At 35.4% G+C, this 19,507-nt stretch overlaps 1 protein-coding gene across 5 annotated transcripts in view; it reads left to right on the top strand.

Annotated features, from left to right (window-relative positions):
- WDR72 (WD repeat domain 72) overlaps window positions 1–19,507 on the top strand; it is a 220,806-nt gene that overhangs the window by 124,847 nt on the left and 76,452 nt on the right. For all 5 annotated transcript variants that reach the window (XM_049104237.1, XM_049104238.1, XM_049104240.1 and 2 more), the window contains 4 exons: window positions 203–1,020; window positions 3,783–3,874; window positions 8,122–8,201; window positions 13,944–14,145. In XM_049104237.1, the coding sequence (XP_048960194.1) occupies window positions 203–1,020; window positions 3,783–3,874; window positions 8,122–8,201; window positions 13,944–14,145 (1,192 nt within the window). The remainder of the gene's footprint in view (window positions 1–202; window positions 1,021–3,782; window positions 3,875–8,121; window positions 8,202–13,943; window positions 14,146–19,507) is intronic.

Below are 19,507 nucleotides of genomic sequence, written 5' to 3'. Positions count from 1 at the left end.
GAATATTTAAGGAATATTGGAATATTGGATGTTTAATTTAGAGAGGAATTTTTAGAACTAAGACAAAAAATTGAAATGACTTGCCTTTAATTGTACTGCTACTTAATACTTTCTTTTTATGCCATTTTAATATGGAACCTTTAATAAAACCACTTAAAAATAATAACCTTGACACATATATATATTTTTTAAATCCCCTTAGGTTGCTGATGCCAGGTCTTTCTCAGGACCTTTTAATGTCTTGCCTGTGAAGATAAAATGGAGTAACATTGGCTTTCATATCCTTCTATTTGATCTGGAAAACCTGGTTGAACTTTTACTGCCAACTCCAATCTGTGATGTTGACCCTTCCAATTCGTTCTATGGTAGTGAGATCCTGAGAAGAGCCAAAAGCACAGTGGAGAAGAAAACATTGACTCTGAAAAGAAATAAAACTGCTTGTGGTTCTCTGTCAGCAGAAGTGCAAGCCAAGCCTGTTGTTGAAAACCCAGCCCAAGGAGATAATACTGTCAAGTTCTTAGAAGAAAGTGATGGCATTAAAAGGCAGAAAAAAATGAAGAATTCCAAGAAGATGCACCCTAAGCCATCAAGAAAAGTGGATGCCAACATCACAATAGATGCAGCTAAATTGTTTCTATCTTGCTTTTTGCCATGGGGAGTGGATAAAGAATTAGATAATCTCTGCATTAAGCATCTCAATATTTTAAAGCTTCAGGATTCAGTTTCTTTAGGACTTGCCTCAAATGAAGATTGCTTCTCATTGATGCTGCCGGGATGGGATATATGCAATGCTGAAATGAAAAAAGACGATTCAAAAGTAAATTTATTTTCCGAAAAAGTTTTGGACTTGTCAAATAAATACACGTCCACTCTTCCAAATCAGGTTGGGATGCCAAGAGGTCTGAAGAGTAATTGTGATTCTTTGCAAGAGCCAAACACTCTAGTTTATTTATTGGGCAGACTGTTTGTAGTTAGTAGGTTAGTTAACATGCCTTTAGAGTTCGCATGTGGAACTGCCAGGTAAGACATGCATAAAGATCTTGACTATTGTTATTTGGGACATTAAAAAAAATTATCATTATTTGCTACATTCAGCTCTCTAATCACCCTCCCTCCTTTCCTTCCTTCCTTTCTTCCTTTTTGGAGATGAAGAGCGAATGTGCAACAACTCCCTTAACTCAAAACACATTTAAGAAAATCTTCCTCTTAATTCTTTGGGACTGGAGGATAATTTGGGCAATAAATCTATATATTTGAAAATGTATTCATTCAACAAATATCCATTGCTCTCATAATATGTGCCAGGAAAATCATAGTGCTGGGTGCTGAATGATTTAATAGATAGGTAGAGAGAGAGAGAGATGATAGATAGATTGATTCATATACACACCTTAAAATCCATTTTACTTGCTGTGAATTAAATATGAACAAAGAACATTTAAGTAAATGTCAATGATAATGTATTTCATATATCATCAGAAAAAGTTTTAAAATTTCATACCTCAAATCTTACCATTTAATTTATACTTTCACGTGTTAAACTGGAGGAGGCTATCAGTAATTCATTTATAAAAAGTGCAGATTAGTAAAAGTAGCTATTGTTTTTTGAATGTTTAATATCTATTAGTCATCATGTAAGTACTTTACTTACATAATTTCATTTAATATGCAAACTGGCATATAGGTGCTATTATTCTGTTCTTTGTAGAGATGAGGATATTGAGTCTTATGGAGAGAAAATATCAACTCCAAGATTAATTCAGCTCCTAGAGGCTGATTCAAAGCTGACCACCAGTCTAATTCTGGAGCCTAATTCATTATTAATCTTAACTCTGTGGGTTTACCTTCTTCCACTGCTAGAATTCAGCATAGTTTTTCAGAGTCTGATGTTAGAGGATTGAACTCAAGCACTCACTGCATATGTCCTTAGCACTAGCCTATGAGGAACTATAAAGAAATTTCTCATTTGGGTAGGAACTAATTCAAATGATAAAAATAATACACATAAAATAAATGGAAAACACTGAAGTAGGGTAAATGAGGAAAAAATCTTTGTCACATAGATAAGTATTTTGGTGGTTAAAGAGTAATTAGTGAGAGATGAAACCATCGGAACGCTTTTACAAAAGAGACATTGTTCTCACTTTCCAATATATCGTGGTAAATGGTCCTTGACATTTCCATTCTGTGATAGGAGCTCAGTTCCAGGCACTGTATGATTGGCACAGTTTCTGCCCTTAGTGGGCCTACAGTATGGTAACAAGTCTATGTAGATTATATAGGATTCAATGTTATGATTCCATCCATTAAAATGCTTCTATACTACAGGGTTTCCCATTTTCTGTTCTGTGCCCTAATAAGGAGGAAGTAGACTGATAAATTTCTGTGATCTGTATACTTACTCTTCCTCTATTTTCTTCTGTTTATTTACATATATCTATATATGTATACATGTATAAGATTTTCCTCTATTTCTTTTATTCTATTTATTTATATTTATATATATTATATATAATTTCTTCTATTTCTTTTATGTTTATTTATATAAATATAAACAGAAGAAAAAATATATATACATTTATATGTGTGTGTATGTATGTACATATATGTATGTATAAATTTCATATAGGCTTCTTTTAGTTTTCTCTTCTTTCTATTACTTAGAAAATTACAAAGAATTGAAAATATGGTAAGAAAAGAAAAGTGCAGTCAGCCTAGAGCCTGAAAACCTGGGAATAAATCCTGGTTTTGTTGTTTAACTAGCCAGGTAGCTTTAGACAAGTTACTTAGCCCCTCTGGGCCATGCTTTCCTCATTTAGAAAATGAGGTGGGTGGGATAGATCACCATTAAGATTTCTTCAGATTCTTAAAAACCTGGGCTGCTAACAAATTCTGTTTGTCTAATCAGAGCCAATGAGGGACTTTGTTACTGTTTGATGGAGGTTTTCATTCTGAGTTTGCTCCTGATAATAGAGTACAAAATGTAGAGGGTGTTTCTGGGGCCCCGAGGGGAGATTATGGGCTTTCAGCCTGCCTTCCACTAAATAGCCTAAGTTGCTGCCATCCATTACTTAATTCTTTACAAAATTCATCATTAAAACAAACACAATATTGAAGGAGTTGTTGGGATTAGAGACTGCCTCCCAAAATCAGTGACTTCAACTTTGATCTGCTGTCAGACTGTGTGTCATTTTTTAGGAAGTCAAAATAATACGTAGGATTTGTCAGACCAAATCTTTCCAACAGATTTGGCCATTTCACTAACATTTCACTGTGGTTTTGAAGGTTGAGAAATCCTTGTGTGCTTAACAACTGAGTGCATGACCTAACTGTATTTTAAGGTAAGAGCCATGAGTATATCCCTAAAGAGTATCTGAAAGTTCCTATAATAGAATCCCTGGCTAGGGTAAAGCCTGCCTTCATCAGGTCTTACACTACCTGGGAAGAACTCTGGCAGATGCCAACATATTAGAATTCAAAATATATTACATTAGTCACAAATTACATGACTTAACGTAGTGGGGCTCCTCCTGGAAAAGTGAGTCATAAGGTAAATTCGGTAAACTAAGATTCAAAACTGGGATTAAGATTTTAGGTAGGAACAAAGTGGAGAGTAAGATTTACCAAAGAGATTAATGTGGACGACGTTAAAAATAACGTGCTAAAAATAATTTGTGTTCTATTCCTGAATTTTTGAATTGGTCATGCACTCATTTTTAAATTTATTTCTAAAAATACTTTCCATACATCTTTAATGATATCCTTTATTTTTTCCCCCGCAGGTCTTTCAAAATGGAATCTGTGCACAACAAGGCAAAAAGTCCTGGGAATGAGATTTTGAATATTTCAAGCTTCTATGGTTACTTACGAAATGGTAAGGGACTCACAGATATAGTCTGATATTTTTCCTCTATAAAATAGAAAATAACTAGTCTATCTATAACTGGATCACATGCTACAGTTTAGAATGAGCAGTGTTTGCATTTATTGTTTGATTTAGTTTGCATTTCACATGGCTATACTTTTGTATTCTGTATTTGAAATATATATGATGTTTTTATTAAAATAAATAACATTATGGGATCCCTGGGTGGCGCAGCGGTTTGGCGCCTGCCTTTGGCCCAGGGCGCAATCCTGGAGACCCGGGATCGAATCCCACATCAGGCTCCCGGTGCATGGAGCCTGCTTCTCCCTCTGCCTGTGTCTCTGCCTCTCTCTCTCTCTCTCTGTGACTATCATAAATAAATAAATAAATAAATAAATAAATAAATAAATAAATAAATAAGAAATTTGTTTAAAAAAATAAATAAATAAATAAATAAATAACATTATAAGACAAATGATCTTTGAAATGCCTGTAGTCTAAAATTTTCCAGCAAAAGAAATATTTGGATATTAAATTAAGGTCACATGTGATTTATGGGGAAGCTTATTACATCAGTATCTTTATTACCAAATAAATGATTATTATATTAGAGAATTTTATAGCTTTTTCAGAAGGTTATATAATGGTCCTTGAATTCTTCTGAGTAATAGTCTTGGTGTTTAGATTTTCTTTTGAAGCCAAATAGCTAATTTATCCTCAAAACCTCCTTCTCTAAATCTTTTTCATTCAGTAAATGGCAAAACTGCCCTTCTAGTTGTTCAGGCCAAGAACTTTGGTGTAATTTTGACTTTCTCCTTTTTTCAAAACCCACATCCAATCTTTTAGTAAATATATTGATTCTACCTTCATAATATATCCCTGATTCTGACTGTTTCTCTCTACCTATGTGACCTCCCCACCCCGCTCGGTAGCCTTTATCTCCCCCTGCCTGGACTACCCTGGAAACCTCCTAACCACTCCTCTGCTCCTATATCTTCTTCCCATACTCTATTCACAATCAAACAGCCAACATGACCTATTGGAAACTAAGTCAGAACCTTATGCTTCTGTTTAAAATGTTTCAGCAGCTTCTGTTCCACTCCAAATAAAAGCCTAAATAAATAAATAAATAAATGCCATAGTCCTTAGGATAACATATAAGGCCCTTTATAACCTGGCTGTTCTGCTTCCACTATTGCACACGATGCCACTCCGATCTGACCTCATCTCTTTGTTTGTACTTATCCCTTGTTTAGCATGTTCCAGCTACATTGGACCTTTTACTCTTACCCAAACAGACAGGCAGGTCTTAGGGGCTTTGCACTACTCTTCTGCTGCCTGGAATGTTCTTTCCGCAGATCCCAGAGGCCAACCTGCTGCATCCTGCCTCCACCTTACATCTTTCATTGTTGCTCAAATGTCATTTTATCAATCAAGGTGCTCTTCTTTCTCCTCAGCACACTCTATCCCATTCCCTGTTTTACTGTTTTCCATAATTCTTTTCACTCTCTGATGTAATATCTCTCTTTTCATTTGCTGTCTATGTCCTGCTACTAAAATGTAAGCTCCATGGGGGTTATTATTTTTTTATGACAGCTTTATTTACTACTGTATCCCTAGTTCTCAGAACAAAGCCTTGAAGGAATTAAGCAAATACCTTTGGATTAATGGGTGAATAGTAAATAGAACAATCATCTTGGAAATAGATGGCTGAGGTTTAAGATCTAGTTTTGCCACTTACCACTTATGCAGCTTGGGCATGTTTTTTACTCCTTTAAAAGCAGTATTTACTATATTTGTAAAATGTGAATAAGATTCTAGACTTGGTGTGCATGGTGTATCCAAAGTTGTGCAGTAAATGATCGATACATTTACATGCTCTGAACAATAGTACATAGGGGCCTGCCTTCTCAAAGTTATTGAAAAGAATATTTGGAATATTTTAAAGTGATAGTTCATTAATAGCTTCCAATTTTTGAGTGACTAGTATATTCAAAGAATTATGCTCATGGCTTTACACATACTATCTCAATATATAAACAAACTTGAACGGTAGAAGGGACCATCTCTGTGGTATCCTTAGGAAAACTGAACTCAGGGAAGTTAGATGACTCACTCAGAGGCAAAATGCTGTTGAGCAGAAGAGTCAGGCTTCCAGGTCAACCCTGTCTGGTCCCAAACCACTTGCTCTTTGCATTATGTCAGCATGCTTCTCAGTTATGATTACAACTGTTGTCCCCTCTAAATGGTCCCAGCCTGGGTTGCCTGCCTCCTCCTTAAGTAGTAGCTCTCCTTAGGGCATTTATCCTTGTTTTCATTTTCTATAACATTAATAAAAGGATTAGAATTTAAGGCGTTATATAAGTGGTTTCTGCAAAGACCAAGAGAATTGCTAAGCAGAGCCAAGGGGGCCCCAACCAGAGCAGTAGGAGCAACTAGTGTTATTATTGAATAGTGTCCCGCCTGTTGAGAGGTGGCATTTATAGCATTTCAGATTCACTCAGGTCCTAAGGAAACATGGTTTTGCGTTTTAATAATTGGAAGATGGGAGGTGAAGGGAAAGGAGGGGTTCACTTTATGCTATTAATTTGGTAGAGTCAAGCCTAAAGAATAAAATAATGCTCTGAGGTGCTCATTCTAAAGAGTTGACAGGAACCAATACCCACTTCTGTCAGCAAAAATGGTGACTCAGTAATATTGGTAAGCCTGGGGTGTTTTCTTTTTATCTTTCCCCCTGATGTTGCAATTAATTCTTTAGCTCACTGACATTGCCAAGAGAAGTTGGCTCTCATTTCTACCTCATATTAAAATTTTAACATCACATTAAAGTGCACTGTGAAGTACCCCATGATGCCAGTAAGTAGTTACAGTTGAGACCAATATTTAGCTTTGATGGTAGAGTCACAAGGTCAACAGAATGAGAGAAGGGGGGGGAAGGAGAGAGATCAAAAGAAAATTTTCTCTTACCTGCTGTGCTCATGAAGCAATGGAAAATATGACTTCAAAATCATAATGCTCCATCGTACTTACATGTTTTATGCACTGGTCTTGGTCATTTCAAATTCACATCATATGTTCCATCAGGGAAAAATAACGATATCAATAACAAGTCAGAAGTTTCTTATATATCTCTATAACATTCTCAGTTCACATTATGTTCAATACTTTCTATCACACTTCCCTTGACCACTAATGTGATATGTAAAAATACATGTATAAAATATAAAACATTTAGAAAATATATATTTGTACATATGTACACACATGTACATATCTATTAATGTATAAAATGGTAATTCAATGAAAAGCACACTGTACTAATACTAAAAGAGTTGATGCCAGAATTTCAAACACATATTAATATATTAATTTAAATAGACAATTAGAGTAATTTTCCCTCCAATGCAAGCCATCATCATTTTTCCTTATCTCACTCCCAGGATCTGGCACCTAGATAATATACTTTAGCCATCAGAAAGCCTTAATTGATCAATTTTTCATTTGGATGATAATATGTACATTTTCAATTAATGAAAAGGCACTTATTAAGTGCTTTTTTGTGTAGGGGGCTGCTGGACACTCTCTGGATCAATTTAAATAAACCAAGCTCTAGCTCACTCTTAAAATTTCACACTGAACATTAAGGCAAATAGATAGAAAGGACATTCAAAAGGGCAAACTTAAGAGAAACAATACATAACAAAATGAGTCAAATTAAAACATAAGTGCTATATCTATTGATCAAAGTAGTATAGCTGGGTAAGGACAAATCAAAGGAAATCTTTTATATGATTTCCATGTGATAGGTGCTGATTCATGGGAAGGTAGTATTTCAGGATCTATTTGCATGAGGGAGGAATTGTAAAATTTGGCAATCTGCTTTGGGTGGGATCATTATTCATTGTACTCCATTGCCAAAAGTTACAAAGATGGGTTTAGGGCATAAGGATGAATTTGATTTGATGTAAATATGTATTAGCATAACTGCTAGAAATACATATAAATTAGTAAATGGTTCTTGACTCTGGTCACACATGAAAATCACCTGAGTTACTTTTACAAAGTACTTAATGCCTGCCCTCTTCTCCCCCCATGGCTGATTAAATCAGAATTTTTGAAAGATTGAACCTGGACATTGGTGTTTATGGAAAAAATGCTCCCCAGGTGATTCTAACAGGCAGCCAGGGTTAAGGATCATTGGGTTGTATCCATTTTTTAATACTCTTGAGATACAAATATGTTTTCTGTATTTCTAGGTAAGAATGAATCCCATACACCTGAAGCTGATATTTCACTTTTGAAGCTAATTTCCTGTTGGAGAGACCAGTCTGTGCAGGTATGATACAGTGCATGTTCTTGAAGTTATTAGAAGAGCTCCTTGCTTTCCTTTCCATTCTGTGAGTGGTTCATTCATACTGCCCTTAACCTGAGAGTACCCGTAAGTGGCTACTGTTGTCCTTACAAAATATTTCTTCCCAGGGCATTTCATGTAACAGGACTAATGCAGAGACTGATAATGAGGGAAAAAGTGAAAAATGACATGTGCAAGGACACACCAGATGAGGTGGGATGAATAGAGGGCCTCAGGAGGGAAGGTTACTGTTGTTACAGGTAACTTATTGCCTATTGAAATTTCGGTTTGTTAGGGTACCTGGGTGGCTTAGTGGTTGAGTGGCTGCCTTCAGTTCAGTCATGATCCCGGGGTCCTGGGATCAAGTCCCTCATCAAGCTCCCTGTAGGGAGCCTGATTCTCCCTCTGCCTATGTCTCTGTCTCTCTCTCTGTGTCTCTCAGGAATAAATAAATAAAATCTTAAAAAAAAAAAAGGAAAGAAATTCAATTTGTGGCCAAATTGTCTATTATTTGATTTCAACATTTGCCATGACATAAAATTTCCTAGGCTTAGGAATTTGGTATGGGTACTAGGAATCATTTTTCTACCTTGAGAGTTACCTCATCCGTAAGCTGCTTGAGAGAACGGGTTTCTTCAAGGCCCACTTTAAGTCCTTTTATCTCTTTGAAGGTTTTTGTGGATCCTAAAAGCTTACCAGGTAGCTTTGTACATTGTACAATAAATATATGTGCATTGATTAAATGAATGATTATCAGAACTTTATTCTCCTTCATGAACTTAATAAATGTCAAATTTGCAAGACAGGCATAGCAATAATTCCAATTACAAATGTTTATTCTTAGTTACAGGAAAACAAAGAGTGTTAGGACACAGTGTGGGGTTGACACTACAAAACCAAATAAACACAGTTGGAATGGGAAACTTGTTACTATGGCCTACAAGTTTCTACATGATTTGCCACCAGCCTAACCTCTTCATTCATCATTCTCCCCTGAAGCTCTAACTAGCCACACTGATGTTTTTATTTACAATACACAAAGCTCATTTCTACCTCAGGCCATTACGGTGCTCTTGGGCTGGAATTCTCATTTTTCCATTCATCATTTGGGTCTTTGCTCAAAAAACAACTCTTCAAAGAAGTTTTCCCTGATTCCCTGACTCATGTTCTCACCACACCCTCCCCTACCCCATGCCTCTAGTTACCAGGGCATCACCCTGGTTTTATTTTCTTTGTTGCAATTGTTTTTATTTATTTATTTTTTTTAGATTTTATTTATTTATTCATGAGAGACACAGAGAGACAGGCAGAGACATAGGTAGAAGTAAAAGCAGGCACCCTCTGGAGAGCCTGATGCAGCACTTGATCCCAGGACCCCAGGATCACAACCTGAGCCAAAGGCATACGTTCAACCACTGTAGCCACCCAGGCATCCCTGTTGCAGGCTTTTAATGGAAGTGATGCCATTTGCTTTTTTGCTTGCTTATCTTCTGTCTTCTTGCTGTCCTAGAAGTTTGCTGAGAACAGGGACTTGGTCCATCTCATTCACCCTTCCATCACCAATGCCCAGAAAAGCAGTAGTCACAGCAGCCTGTCAATAAATATTTAATGAATGAATAAATAGCTATGCAAAAAGCCTCTGTGACAATCAAATAAACATTAGTACATGTTGACTTTATCAGCATGCTAGCGATCAGTTAAGAGTCTCTATTAAAGGTAAGATTTCTTTTCCCCCCAGTAGCCTAAGAATTCCTCAATGAGGGGGGAGAAATCATGAAGGAAAAGAATTCAACAGGAAATTTATCCTGAATTGCTCTAACTAAAGATCTTTTGTAATTGTTCATTTGACCTTCATATAAATTTTAATGTGGTTTGGACATGTTTGGACTAATGGACCTTTAAGGTTCTATGATTGTATGACCTTGTGTAAAAGTCTGGCAGTGTGACAAACATTACCAGAGCACTTATTACTCACTTTATAGGTAGTCTAAGCTTCAAAGTTCTTCTCTCATCTCTGCCACTAACCTGATGAATAATTCTGGAAGATAAATGTAACTTGTTGATTATTTTCCTCACGTGTAAAATGGGAATGATAATTCCTGGGTCCTTTGGGAACAACAGAGGCTCTTATAGCCTCATTTAAATGCTTCATTAACCAATCTTCCAATACCTTATAAAGCTGTTCATTTAAGCAGTTAGTCAAATCATGTTAAGCTGAATCTACTTTTTAACCTATTTTAGGTGGTAATGGAATGCTTCTGTAAAAGAGTAAAATCCTATCTCAGAAATTGAAGAGGTGGTACTTTATGGAAGGGGGAAGAATCTGTTAATTTTGCAGATGAATGAGTTTGTCTAGAGATTGTCTCTTTTGCTTCTAATGCATGAAATTTACCCAACAGAGAAATAAAAGCTGGAAAAGCAACAGTAAGGTTTTGGGATTGCTAATTTGTGTGTTTCTGAAGCTTCACTAGATTTTATAATCTAACACCAGTGGGTGAAATCATGATATCCATGTCTCTAGGAACAAATATTGCTTTTACAGGAGATGATGCAAAGACATGAAAAGTTGATGTGAAACTGAGTGTTGAGAAAATGCTTTTCTCCTAGAAAATCGGGACATTGGAACCACAAGCAGGCCACAGGAGATCTCATGAGTCTTCATAATGCTCTGTGCTATTTTACAGAACTTTGCTATGTCCAGGTTTTAGCAGAAAACCATTAAAATTTTTAGCTTTCCTAGGCATAGTAATACTCTAGTAATAAGTATATGACCCAGATTTGTGGCTGTCTCTTTCCAGCCAATGGATTTGTAAATCTTCACTTAAATCTGTACGCATTCCCTCATAAGAGTGTAATGCTTTACACATCTGTCTTTTCAAAGAAAATTATTTCTATGCATTTGGAAGACAGCTTTATAGCCATAGTGCTTTCAGTTCTAGCTCACTATTAAATTCAAAAAATTATATAATATATTGTCTAAAAATTTTATATTTTGTTGGGGAAAATTCTATCCCTACTAACTACCTTCAAAATGTATCTACTATATTTATGTACTAGAGAGATTTAAGTATTGATAGTCAGAAATTATCAATAAATTCTACTTTCTACACTTTATATTTTGAGTACAGAATCTATTTCAATTCCATTAGCATCTATTTAATACCTACTGTATACCAGATACTGTGATAACATTATTGCATGCTTATAAGATGTACCATCTGTCCGTGGATTGGAACCATGCTGAGTATTGATTTCACACTGAGTACAAAGTGTGGGTTTGAGTTTGTTGCTAATTGGGTGTATGCCATTCAATATTCGCTTTTAAGTTTTGTGACTGAGTATCCTATTCATTATGGTTAATACGTTTTATTCAATTATTTCAACTTCCTCTTGTTTTCAGTTGTACTCATTGTTTATTTATTATTATTTATTCTTATAATATGCATTGATAATGGCAAATATGTCAACAAGCCCCAAAATACAAAGTTAAAAATGTGGTCATGATATATCAATTCAATAATTAGAAATATTCAATGAAATTGCATACATCCTTACATATTTTTAGGAAAGAATATTGACCCAAGCTGTTATCCAGTGGTATCAGACATTCTAAATCGCATTGTAGTTGCTCCTCAGAGATGGTAATAATTCCAGTGCGAGAAGGCAGACATGATCCCATGGGAGCATATGGCCAATCTGCACATTCTGAAGGATAGGCCACAGTCTGGATGTTTTATAGGTCTGAAGATATCAATATCCTCCTGATTTATAGATAGGGACAAAGCAAGTTCCATACAGGTTTCTGTGATTGAAAGTTTTCATCCTAGCCTTACTCAGCATCATGGACTTTGTTTTATGAGGAAGGACATGAAGTCTCAGAGTAGTATATGACTTGGCAAAAGTTGCCTTTGTGATAACTGTAATAGTTGGATCAGAAACTCGGGCTTTCTCATTTTTGATTCAGAGTTCTTTCTACCATACCATCCTCATCTTGGAAGTAGTGTTATCAAATAAAATGTGTGACAAAATTAAAGCAAAATAAATTCGGTGATGCAAAATTGTTCATGAATAATTAATATAGTTTGTCCCATCATATGATATACATAATAAGCACGGTTCATTTATTTTAATAGAGGAAAGTATATGTTTGTAAATATATCTAATACATAATATATATATATCATCACATGGTAGATATTAATGCATGATTCACCAGTATCATAATATGTAGAACTGTATGTTAGAACCATGGTTTGCAATAGTTATTACAATGTTGAGTATCTCATCATAGGATATGCATAATAAGGATCCTGTGCCTACCTGTATTGTGACAGGAAGTCCTGCAGTGTTGGTAGACTTGGTAGCAATAGTAAAAACACATCCTCTATTAGCCTTTTTTCATAACCTACCTAAGTATTTGAGTGTGAACATTGGAGTACACAAGAACAGGGGATGATCAGAGATCAGGAGGCTGCTCTGATACTTTTATGTAGCTTCCTATATTTAAAAGTCAAGCACCCTGCTCCTTCTGCCCTGGCAGGCAGTTCAAGAGAGCATTTGCCATCAACGTAAGCTAAGCTCTCTGAGTGTCCCTGGAACCTGAAGATTGCATGTGCTACCATGGCACATACAAGACTGAATTAATATTTAGCTGAATACCTTTTCTGCTTTTGATGTCAGCATCTCTAGATCAGCTGGTGTTGTTCCACTCAAAGCCCTAGCTGAAGGTATCCTAGGGGTAGACTGGGGATAATGCAGAGGGGATGGTGGCAATGGTGGAACATGAGTCAACTTGACACAGGGCAGTCTTCTGAGGGAAAAAAAGAGTAGGCATTGGGGTGTGGTCATAGGAAAGATTTAACTGTCACCCAAAGAAGGATAATAGAAAAGTGTCCCAAGTTCACTGACATCAGTGGTGTCCTTCCTATTGTCTCACTGATTCGGCTCTTGGCTTTATTTGAATTCTGCTGGACCTTGCCTCATATTTTGACAGGAAGAGACTAAGCTGCATTGTCACTGATGTTTTACTAAGGAATAAAGGTAAAGAAACTTGGGAGGACATATAATACAAATAATGTAGAAATCAGGGGTCAGAAGGCCTGTCCACCATATCTATGGGATATAATATCCCAGGTTCTTCATTTTAAAAAAAAGAAGATATTGGATTAGATGCCTGTGACAAGCATTCCCCTTCCCCTCAACCCAATCACCGATCCTTGACTGGATATATACAATAATTGGAAGGAAGGCTTTGAACTCTGTAAAACCATGTACACCTACACACAATTTAGTGAGATTTATTATTAAAATCTTGTCTTTAGTTTTCTGTATTAAACCTAAGTTTAAATCAAGTGTTTTTAGCTAAATAGTGCTTTAGAGCCAGACATACTTCGAGGAGATAAATTTGTCTTTATGAGCAATATAATATCTTCAAATTAATTTTCTTTATCTTCTGGTGGGAAGAAAGAATCCTAAAGAAAACTGAGGACTCCTTTCAACTTTCCTTTTAGAATCTCTAGTGTTAATAGAACAGTGTGAAATGGTTTGGGTTCCAGTGCTCAGTATCTGCATTTCAATTGTTTCAGATGCTAATTCTAGTGGAAGGGAGTGGTCCACTTTCTATGAAAACTATTTAAGTGAAGATGCCAGGCTCTTAGTTTGATGTAAGACTCCAAGCATTTGTAATAATACTAACAAAAAATTATTAAAAAAAAAAAAACTTTATAGGTAACGGAAGTAATACAAGCTGTTCTCTTGGCGGAAGTTCAACAGCATATGAAGACCTTGAGTAAGACACCAGTCAGCAGTCAACCAGTGTCCATGACAGAGGACATTCACTGTGAGATGAGGCAGATCCTGCAGAAGACAGAATGGACCCAGGGGGAGGAGATACAGTTACAGTGTGCTACAGACACCTGGCCTCTGCAAAGTAAGTGCAAAATTTATTGGCATGCACTTTCATCAGAACTTTTTCAACTACTTAGAGTGCATTCAGAATATGAGTTCACAATATATCATTTCTGCAAAAACTGAGCCAAGTGTCCTGTTTCTGACCTATTCTCCTATCAGTTTCTTCTGATAATTTCAAGTTTCTAAAAAATTTTTCTAAATTCTATTATAATCAATAAATATTTTCTAGAACACAAATTGAATTTGTTTATAGAAATATTTTCAAATTAAATAATTAAAAATGAAAACAGGATTAACACTAATAGCTTAATGACATATGTTAAGAATACCTTCATAATAATGGGTCCTAAATTTTTTCCACTTGATTACCTTGAAAGTAGCCGTGTGCCAGCTTTTTTTTTTCTTTTCTAAAAATAAGAAATGTAGTAGAAACTAAAATTAAACTGATTTATAGGTGGACCACTTGATTTTGTAACAAATTTTGTCATTGTAACTTCATAATGATAATGTTTATGGTTCATGGCTAGCAAGTGAATCTCAATTTCTGCTGTAAAACATTAATTGATTTTTGAGCCCATTAGCTGTGACTTAAAAAAAAATAGTTAAAAAGAAAGAAGACAAATTTTTCTTTTTTTTTTTTTAAGATTTTATTTATTTATTCATGAGAGACAGAGAGAGAGAGAGAGAGAGAGAGAGGCAGAGGGAGATGCAGGCTCCATGCAGGGAGCCCAATGTGGGACTCAATCCCAGGTCTCCAAGATCACGCCCTGGACTGAAGGCTGCGCTAAACCAGTGAACCACCCAGGCTGCCCCCAAATTTAGTTTTCAACTTCACCAGTAAGCTTTTGATGAACAAGTTAACTTATAATTAAATATTTTTTTTTCAGGGAAACATGTTACAAATTTACATGTTCCAGGTTGTTAAAAATTATTAAATATTTCTTTAGCCCTCAGAAAGGGATTTTCTTTTTATTTATTTGGGACTCAGAAAAATGTTGCTATATTTAAAATGTTGAGTCATAGAACAGGTGTCATTCTTAAAGATCTATTACAGCTTTTTCTTATTATTTTTATAAAATTACTGATTGGGACAGCATTAAATAGTGAAAAAGGATATTCTTAAAGATCTATTACATTAAATAGTGAAAAAGTATATGTAACAGGGAAAGCCTTCTTAAGCAAAAGCCAAAGATCAAAATAGATAGAATATTTCCTAGTGCCAAGAAAGTCACTGAAGATGGTAAATTCAATAAGCAATTTGATAAAGCTCAATGGCAATTTCAAGTCATTTGTTTGTCTCTTGTCCAGAAATTAGCTTTAATTATCTGGTAAATCCACCCACTTACGGAGCTCATTTGATCATATCACGTAATTGTAGTTGTATTACACCTTTCAAGCAAGAAGAGAAATGTCCTTTTTTAAATTAATTTTCGGTAAGTGCATGGGGGTTCTTGATTCATTTGGTGAGGCACCTGTAGTGTCATTATGTTTCTTCCAGCTCCCCAAAGACCGCTCATATCATTCATCATATGTTAACTGTCATTAGGTGGCATTTATATGCCTTATCCCTAAGCTTGAGTTTATACCTTATCCTTTGGCCCATAACCATCTTTTCTGGGTGAGAAATTCATGGTGGGTTATCAAGTTGAAGCTTTTAATAAGTTCCACTATCACGTGGCTTACCCACTATTTGAAGTTTCACCAGATTGGGCTGTCTTCTGTTCCCAACTAATTTTCAGGTATAAGAAATATACTATGGAATTTGGTGTTGTCATGACTAAAGACATCTGGATTTTAAGTTAGATATTAACTATCTTTGGATCATTACTGAATGAACCTTTTCCAATAATTAAAAGAAAATTAACATTAATTGGTGATAACATTAGAATACAAAGATATTAAAGTTGCTTTATATATTGGTGGATGAAATTTAGAATATTTTATTTAAAAGAAATGAAACATTCACAAATGCTGAGCACATATTTTTGTGGGAAATACTGCCTGTTGGAAAATACAAACTGCAATTGCAATTAAGTGGAAACACATAACATGCACTAAAAAGGAAAATTTCCAAGCACTATTATAATGGATATTAACATTGCCTTTCTTTCTCTTTATTTGGAAAAAAACAAACAAACAAAAATTGTTTTTTAAACTAGCCAAAGAAATTTAGTAAAATTACAGGAAAGTTTTGTACCTTTATTAAGCTGTATGTACTGCATTACTGGTTAGATTTAAAATAAATAAATAAGTAAAAAAGTGATTTTATTTATTTCAAATGTCCTGATTCAAAGGTTAAGGGGAGGGCAGCCTGGTGGCTCAGTGGTTGAGCGCCGCCTTCAGCCCAGGGCGTGATCCTGGAGACCCGGGATCAAGTCCCACGTCGAGCTCCCTGCATGGAGCCTGCTTCTCCCTCTGCCTGTGTCTCTGCCTCTCTTTCTCTCTGTATCTCCCATGAATAAATAAACAAAATCTTAAAAAATATATAAAAAAACCCACAAAGATTAAGGGGATGGTGTAGGTACTATTCACCCAGGTGTGATTATTCCTCAGAGTTTATAGGCAAATTTACTTAGATCCAGTGTCACTACAACCTATTACCAAATATCCTTATGACAAATGGTTTATGTTGTTTTATTTTCAGATCCTTGCTCATTTGTCCTTTGTGAGCTCCTGCCCCCATCCTTCCCCAACATCATTTCTTTTATTCTTTCTTGATTTCTTAGCTTTTCTTCTCTCTCTCTCTCTCTCTCTCTCTTTGGAAGATTTTGTTTATTCATTTGAGAGAGATCGTATGCATGGATGCACACTGCAAGGGCTGAGAGGTGGAGGGGAGAGGCAGAGGGAGAGAGAGAATCTCGAGTAGACTCCCTGCTGAATGGGGAGCCCACTGCCGGGCTGGATCTCATGACCTGACTCTAAATCAAGAGTTGGAAGCTTAACCAACTCAGGCACCCCTTGGTTTCTTAGTTTCTTAATGCATCTTATTAGTAAATTGTTTGGAAAGTAATAGATGGCTTTATTATGTGTGGATACTCAGAAGCTCCTTTTATGCTAGAGTGGAGTACATTTGGTTGATTTGCATTATAGTAATATGGCAATAATAGATTATAAGGATTATAATAGATTATAATAAGGATGGCAATTACTGTGCTCTTATATACTCCAAAAACTATGCTAAGTACTTTATGAATGTTACCTTACTTTTCCCTTTAATTCTTGCATAATTCATATGAACCCTGACTTTCTGCCCATCATTTGAGTCATTTGTGTAAACAATTTTGCAGTTTTTTAAATGTCCATGTTCATAGAAATGAAGCTTCAGAGGAGCACTGAAAAGAACTACTCTCTGAAAAAGAGATTCCCATATGCTACCCAGGCTTATCCTGAGAAATTGCCTCTGTACATTTTTTAACATACTAATTATTTATCTTTCTCAGACACATTAAAATAAATAGTATTTTTAAAAAGTCTATCCCTATGTCTGCTATCTTCAATGCCACTAGTAGTGTATATCTTGTACTTTGAGACATTGTTTCTATTATTATCCCATTTTTCAAAAATGGATAAAGTGGGGCTTAAAAGAGTTGATGTGCCTTGTCTAGAGTCACAAAATTAAAAAAAAAAAAAAACAGGGAGGCAAACCCATATAGTCTCTTAAACTCTGTGTTCTAATCCAGTAAACTGCATTTTCCATACTGGCAGCATGAAGGAAATTTACTTTAAATCAGCATGATCTGAGAATTGAATAATTTATTGAGTGTTTTTTCTTAAATTTTTATTCTCCTCTCATAAATCATACTTTCTATTATCAAAGAAAATGCAGAGTGTTCAATCATTGCCGTCTCCACCCTTATAATAAAGAAAATCACCAGGTTTCTTGGACTTTTTGAACATGAGATTCATCTAGAAAGCAATGCAAATCAAGTGAAGTAAGATTTGAAGTATAATGTGTATTTGAACTTTACAATTTTGTATCTTATTTATTTTTGGTGTTTTCACTTGTTACATTTCACAACATGTATTTTATTTGAGGTCTTAATATTTGTGTATCAATATTTCATGGAATTTATGTGTGCTGGAATTTATCTGAGTTTACATTTTTATAACAGTTACATTGCTCTCTTTCTTCATCTATTTAATAAGAAATTGTAGAATTAACATTCACATTTGAAGCTCAGATTCATTGTTTTAAAAACAGCAGTGGTTTCTGTTATTAAAATGCATTTGAAAGTTATTTCCCTTTATTTTTTTTTTTTGAGTGTGATTTGGATCAGTTTAAACAAGTGCTCTAAATTGTTCCATTAAATAAATTGGTTGAAATAGAAATGGAGGCTTTGTAGATAAAACTGTCACTTTGAAATTATTGGCTGAATTTAAATTCACGTTAAACTGTGTAGTCATGAAGATGATGCATCAAATATGGGTACTGCAAATAATCTTTATTACATGCATCGTTTTCAAAGACTTCTCTACAAAATTAAATAATGAAAATGTGCTCTTTGTTTAAATAAAACCATGCATTTGTGGTAAGTAAAGGAAATAAACATCTACTCAACAGAACAGTTTTCTGGTCCTGGTACCCATCAGCAGAAGGACTGGATCAGGACAGGCTTCCTCTGCCTGTTGAGTTTCTTAGAAGGATATCTGCCTAGTTGTGGAAAGGCTTTGAAACTACCTCACAGGGAAACTTTCTTGACTGTCTTTATAGTAAATGCATCTTCCATCCTCTGTGAGCTCTCCAGGCTAAACAAGAAGGCCAATGAATTCTTCTTTATGGAAGCAGAAAAGTAATGGGGGACATACCATTGAAAGCCTTGAGTGTCATAGTAAGGTCTTAGGCTTTCTCTCTGAGCAAGATAGAAGACGATTTAAACAAACAAAGGGCACATATTTGAATGAGATCATGTTGCCTGCAGTTCAGGGGCCAAGGATAAAGGCAAGGAGACCAGTGGGGAGGCCATTATGCTAACCCAGATGATGGCAGCTTAGAAAAAATATGGTGGTTCTGAATGTGTTTTGAAGGTTCAACTTACAGTATTTGCTGATAGATTAGATATGGATGAATAAGATAATGAAAGTCTATACTTATATTTTTTCAAACAAAAAAAGATTTGATACTTGTTGACCCTGGTACCCTGACTTGATGCCTATGTCAAGCAGTGCAGTATGACTCACATATGGTATTCTAGGTATATTGAAAGAAGAGTGGAAAACCCACTTAACAGAAGGCTGTCCCTGCTGTGTTCAACTGTCCCTGTCTAGATGACCTATAGATTTTATTTTCTAGTATTAACTAAACTAACCATCAGAAAATGGACAAAAATTTCTTGCCAAGAAATCATGGATTGAAGATAAGACTGGTAATGCAAGGTTAAGCA

This window comes from Canis lupus, chromosome 30 (genome assembly GCF_003254725.2).
Source record: "Canis lupus dingo isolate Sandy chromosome 30, ASM325472v2, whole genome shotgun sequence".
NCBI classification, from domain to species: Eukaryota; Metazoa; Chordata; class Mammalia; order Carnivora; family Canidae; genus Canis; species Canis lupus.
Note: the sequence above shows the minus strand (reverse complement) of the source record. Positions and strands in the feature narration are given on the sequence as shown.